General features: G+C 35.8%; 1 protein-coding gene across 1 annotated transcript in view; it reads left to right on the top strand.

Moving 5' to 3' along the window:
• Positions 1-3,376, top strand: part of pnpla1 (patatin-like phospholipase domain containing 1) — a 9,479-nt gene extending 6,103 nt beyond the window's left edge. The window contains exons 7-9 of the mRNA XM_008413801.1: positions 1,710-1,827; positions 2,352-2,474; positions 2,623-3,376. Coding sequence (XP_008412023.1) covers positions 1,710-1,827; positions 2,352-2,474; positions 2,623-2,686 — 305 coding nt within the window. The 3' untranslated portion in view covers positions 2,687-3,376. The remainder of the gene's footprint in view (positions 1-1,709; positions 1,828-2,351; positions 2,475-2,622) is intronic.
• The last annotated feature ends 3,191 nt before the right edge of the window (positions 3,377-6,567 follow it).

Genomic DNA, 6,567 nt, shown 5'->3' with positions numbered 1-6,567 from the left:
AGGTTTAAGAACTACTGAATTTTCAGTCAGAAATGATCACACCGCCTGGTTGAAGTACCAGTCTCCATATGCAAGTCAACAAAGGTGAAACAAACATTTAAGTGAATGGTGCATTTATATAATGTTCATGTAGTGCATCTTTCTAACTTTTGCTTTGTTTGTTTTCAAGCAGAGAGGAAACACCTGATTGACAATATGTGAATCACAATTTCAAACTGTAACGGGGAAGACCACAACCATGACGCACACCATCCTGAGCAAAGTCTGGACTCAGTGACTTGTTACTTTCAACCCAGAGCAAGAATCCTTTTATCACATGTTTTTCTTCTACAATAGGTTATCTCTTATGTGGACACATGCTGTTTTTTTTGTTTGTTTTGTTTTCCAGATCTCAGTAATACCGTGAGGAAACTGGACAGAAATTAGAATCGGTTCTTTTTTTAGCTGAATTTTTAAATAGAAATTGTTGCTTTAGGTGGATTACTCGTAATCTGTATTTTTGTTTAATTTGGATTTATTTTCTTTATAACTTTCTGTGTAGAAATGCTGACAAGTTACACTTCCTTGTGTGTTGTACTGTAATTTTTATGGTAAAATTCTGATAAGAACAGCGACCGGTAATTTACCATAAAGTTTTTGGGTTTTTTTACAATAAAATGTCAATATATCATACAGTCTGGCCATGTTTTTCACTCATGTAGATATTATGCCTCAGGCAGTATGACCGTATTTACTATGGCAAAACCACATTTAAATTTTTTTTTACCATATTTTAGGAAATACGGTATTTTACTGTATATTGGGAAATACAGTAAAATACTGACAGTTTTGGTTACCAGAATTTTACTGTATTTCTAAAATACGGTAAAATACTGCATTTTCAAAATACAGTAAAATACTGGCAGTTTTGGATGCCAGAATTTTACCGTATTCTTAAAAAACGGCAAAATACAGCATTTTCAGAATACGGTAAAAAATGGCAGTTTCGGTTGCCAGAATTTTACCGTATTTCTAAAATACGGCAAAATACAACATTTTAAAAATATGGTAAAATACTGGAAGTTTTGGTTGCCAGAATTTTACAGTATTATTAAAAAACGGTCAAATACAGCATTTTAAAAATATGGTAAAATACTGGCAGTTTTAGTTGCCAGTATGTTACCGTATTCTGAAAATATGGTGAAATATGGCATTTCCAAAATACGGTAAAAAATGGCAGTTTCGGATGCCAGAATTTTACAGTATTTCTAAAATACGGTAAAAATATAATACATTTTAAAAATATGGTAAAATACTGGCAGCTTTGGTTGCCAGGATTTTACCGTATAAAGACGGTAAAATTCTGGCAACCATAGCTGCCAGTTTTTTACCGTAAATTAAGGCCGTTTTTCTTTACAGTGTGGTAATCTAAAATCACAACCAGAGCATCTCTAAGAAAACATGTTTTCTCAAAGTCAAAACAATGAGTCATTCTGCTGACATCTGATATTACTAACCACTGCTTCATGAAGGCAGCTTCACTGAGAGACATGGCTTTCAGTTCAAAGAAATCTGAAACTGGAAAACTGAATTAAATGCCAGTGATGTAACGATGGATTTTTTTCAAATTATTAAGCTGCATTTGGAGTGAGATTTGTTACATCTTTAGTCTTTAAAACTGAGATCATTATACTGATTTATTCCATTAACTGTGTTCTTTTATCTTTCAGTTCCAATGAGGAATGTGACAACTTACCTGAGTATGTTTGAGTTACCAGTGAGGATCTTCTCTAATCTGCTTCTACCTCTCGTGGTGTCATTCTATGCTGCGCTCCAAAGTAGAAAAGGGTAATTAATACACTGAAGGCAACACAAAATGTTTTTTTTTTAATCAAAACTGGTCTGATGTGAAAATTGAAATTGCTCTTTGTAAAACAAGGGATTGTAGTACCTGGTGATCTACCATAGTTTTTTGGGGAGCGATCAGTTTCATGAGCCCCCACCGGGGCTAATTCATGCCAGAGCTGATATGTATAAAAAAAATACATTAAAAGAACCTGTCAGGCTAAAAGATCTGAATCAGGCTCACATCATGCATGGACTTTTGGATAAATATTCTATGGACTCAGGAGACAAAAGTGGAACTTTTTGAAAGGTGTGCGTGCATCCACTAGGTGAACATAGATCAATGACACAGGGATTAATGTCTTTAAGCCTTTATATTTGTAAATTACAAGCTTAATCATGCCGTTTTTGTCTGGTAAAATGATGAATGTGTCCCTAAAGGGGAAACATTTGTTTTTGCAGCACTGTAGTTTTGAGTAAGCCAGATATACACAATTTAACCATATATGTTCTTTTTTTTCACTTAGACTGAAGATCCTGCTTAAAGACGTCCCTGAGTTTGTTGTTTGGAATTGGTATTTCATAGGACATTGTGGGCTTTTCCTCCTGAACATTGTCATCTGTAGCCTCAAGAGACTAATAATAGACCGGTAAGATGTTCTTCACCTCGACCTGGAAATGTTGTTACATGCTTTGATATGGAGATATTGATTTTACCACAAACACAAGCTTTCCGTTTAATCTTAGCAACTCAACTCTGACTTAATTTGACTGAAATGAACTGACTTTGTGTTTTAGGTTAACACAGATGACCTTGCTGCTGCTCTGGCTAAAGGTTTACACACAGCACAAAGCCATGTGAGAGGAGCAGGATTTATTACTTTCTGATGTATTTTTGAGTTCAAAAGAAATCAGCTGCAGGAACATTTGAAAAATGGTAAATATTGGTAAGATTATGAGAAAGTTGGGGCTATAGTCGTGTCAGAAGCAGAAAGTAGCTGAACACACTTATAACCTAACCCTAATCCAAAGCCTAACCCCATCTCTGATCCACTAAAACCACATTTATTACAAAGTATAAAATGTTGACGCTTATGAATGTCAGGCTACTGTGGCCTCACAGTCTCTTACTCTTATGGAGTCACAGGGAAATACCGAGCTACATTCTGCTTTTATTGTTTGTTTCTGTTTTGTCTGTTTTATTGGGTGTTTTTCACATTTACAGAGAAGCTATGGAGGAAAAGTGCCTCAGGTCTCTGATGACAAATACCAGGAATGGGTGTTCCTTGTAAAACACTTTCTTTGAATTCAGTGTGTTGTTCACATTTTTATTGCTTGCTTTATCCTGTGACTTTATCAACCTTTTCAACATTTTTTTTTTTCAAATTTTTGATTAATGCTGGTAAGTTTTGCAATAAATGTGTTTGGAGTTTTAGTTAGTTTTTTTTTTTTAATACACTGACATGTTGCTTGAATAGATAAGAAAATACCACTTGTCAAAGTTAAGTCACTTAAGCAGTATTATTTCCAATAAACTAATACATACATTTCATGGCTAGTCTAGAAGTTGAATGTTATACTGCTTTATTCGTTACAAATCCAGTTCTGATGTATGTACGGGAATATTTTCTGTTTGAAACGCCCAGTTGAATCCAAGTTTAAACTAGTGGACTGAAACTGGCACATTGAAATCAAGACAAATTTGTTAGTAAATCCCAAGAACCAATTTTCTGACAACAGCATCATCCAGTGGTACACACTTTGTACAAGTTTGCACTAAGTTTGTTTAATAATGAATAGAGAAGACTGCCTATAAGTTAACCTGAAATGAACAACATAATAGTCAGACATAATTGGGTGAAACTACATTTTACATAATGGCAGATAATGCATGTATGTGATCAGAGAGACAAGCTTGTTGGCTCCATTAAATCCATTAAAACCTGTTAAGTGTTCATGCTTCAAACTTGAATAACCAAAGCGAGCAGAAGTGAAACAGTGTATTGTTCTAAATTGGTCTCAGAGAAACATTTTAAAACTTGTGATTAAATAGCAGCTCTTATGCTTTACTGTTATAACCAGAAGATGAGACATAACTTTTGTTCCCAGAGGTTTTTTTAACCACTTTTGCCCAGACTAAATGTTCAATTTCTAGAATGTCCTGTTTACATTTTGTGCATTTCAACCACAATCGAGTTGAAGCCTCAGATGATTGTGGAAGAGGAGGTTGTTGACAGCAGCTGCTTTGTCAAAGTGCAGAGTTACTAGTATAATAGTCTTTGTGTGTTTTTATGTTCACTATGGTTAGGTCACTACTTGACCTAAATGCCACTTGTCCAGATTCAGTAATATTTTACAAATATTTGTTGAAATGTGCCCAGTAGCTCTCTGTAATATAGCACAAATTTACAATTTCAGTCTCACCAAGCTATGATGTTTTCCCCTTTTTATGAATGAAATTAAATAAATGCAACAACAAAGTGTTTTTTAAGCATTATTTGGCAGTCAGTGATAAATATGTAAAGGCCAAAACATGAAAGTGATGATGCAACAATGTCAACAAACAAACACAACTACTGTGAGGACAACAGGAGGATCCGACATCGAGTGACTAAACGAGAAGCCCTGGCAGTGGGGACTTTGATTACTGGATGCAACACAGGTGGGTAAATGAACGGACGGAGAACAGGTGTAAGAAGACCAGGAAACCGAAGCACTGAGGTAAAAGTAACACGAGTAATCTGAAACGCAAGAAAAATGAGAGAGAAGACGCAGCACTCAAAGCTCAGCAGATCATGGTGACAAAAAAATCAGTTTAAAAACGTGGAAACATAGAAACAAAAATCAACTAAAATGTGCGCCAGGGCATCACAGTGGCGCTAAAGTATTAGAAGCCAATTTGAATAAATAAGTCTTAAGTTGTGACATAAAAAGCACCAGATCGTCGGGTTAGCGTAAATTATGGGGAATTTATTCCCCGTCTTGGGAGCAGCACAGGCACAAACAATGACCAACCAGTTGTTTGTAACTTGACCATGGTAAGGTGAATTAATTGGAAGACCTCTCATATTATAAAGAAAAAATGTTAATTTCTGAGACTGGGGTGAATATTACTTACATACTGTAACTAATAAAGACTAATAACTCTTTATTCAAGTCTAGGCCATGCTGCTGTCCATGAAACTACGAATTTCTAGAATGCGGCTGAAACTTGCACCATCAGCTGATTTTAAATATGAATGAAGGGAAATACTTTGAATCTAAATGAGAACAAAAAAAAGAACATGGTAATTTATCAATGCTTTGATAAATATTGTAGTATTTCTACTAATCACAACAGTAATAATTTTTGTAACTCTACTCTTTGCTTTCCTTCTGACCTCAGCTTTTTTTTTGTGCCCTTCTAACTTATCACTCCTTGTCCATTATCTCGAAATCGTTGTGGAACTTTCCGTCTTGACGTCTCGTTAATGATGAAGCACTCTCATGCATCTTTAAGCACTTGACAGGAATCTCCCACGGCGAAGTCTCAGTTTGTGCAACACAGCAACTCTGACAATTTAGTTTCTCTTAAATCCTCATTGTCACAGGTTTGATATTTTTTTGGATTAAACGTAAATTTGGAGTAGGACATTGTGGAAGTCAATCTTTGACCATTTTTGCCCCCTGAACTTTAATGTTTTAAATTCATTGTTACCTGTGTCAGTTGTAACTAATTTGGAGGTTTTAGGTGTTTACTTTCCTGATTGCCTTGGGTACACATACAAAGGCAGGTGCTGCTTCTTCCAAAACAGAGTTTCTATCAGCTTTACTGAGTGGTATTCTTGTTTCTTGTATTATTTGTCTCCCAACTGGACCTATTGCATGTTGCTTTCTTTAGGAACTCTTTTAGGTCTTCTTACATCTCGATGCAATGAGGCAGGGGATCGCCCGTCTTCCTGCATGCGAATCATTTAGAGCACAGTCTGCGCTTAAAGCTGCTGTAAAGAGACATGGAAGTTCAGGATGGAAAATGTAGCCCTTAGTGGTATTTTGTCAAAAGCATATCACAGGCATTAGGAAACGAGGAACTGAATTGAGTTTGAGGAAATATAAAGACTTGACAAAAGTCCACTGTGGGGACCATGCCACGAAGAAAAATACTGTTTTTGTTTGTATTTGCTTATTTGACACTGAGATATTTCAGAGCTTTATGCAAATTTTAATATCACACCAAGAAAAACACTGGAAAAATCCTAAAGGAGAATATTCATCAGTCATTTTGGGACTATAAACTTGAATAAACCAGCAAGTCCACTTTAGTATGGCTCCAAAAAATAAAAAAATAAAATAAAAAAATCTTGAATAAAGGTTTTGGAGTGGTCATAGTTTTGGCCTTAAACATTTATGCTTGTAGACCTATAAGTGTGGCAGAACTCAAATGACTGACTCCTGTTTTTGCAAACGCTGGATAGCAGCTGTAGCCAGTACTGGTGACATAACAAGCTATGGTCTTATAAAATGGACTTTTTTAAGCTTTATATTGTGTTCTAATGTTATATCCTCATCAAAAAATACCTGTGTAGCTTTAATCATTAAATTTCCCATGGCAGCCATTAGGTAGTGGCTAAACGCTTGCTTATGAAATGAGCTTTCTATTTACCTAAAGTTCTGCCTTGGAGCTTCATTCTCCAGCCGAGCTTTCAGCCCGCAGAGCACCCCACACTCACACACACACGCACTCACACACACACGCACACGCAC

Source organism: Poecilia reticulata, linkage group LG7 (assembly GCF_000633615.1).
Source record: "Poecilia reticulata strain Guanapo linkage group LG7, Guppy_female_1.0+MT, whole genome shotgun sequence".
Taxonomy (NCBI): Eukaryota; Metazoa; Chordata; class Actinopteri; order Cyprinodontiformes; family Poeciliidae; genus Poecilia; species Poecilia reticulata.
The sequence above is the reverse complement of the archived record's forward strand: the minus strand, read 5'-3'. Positions and strand labels throughout refer to the sequence as shown.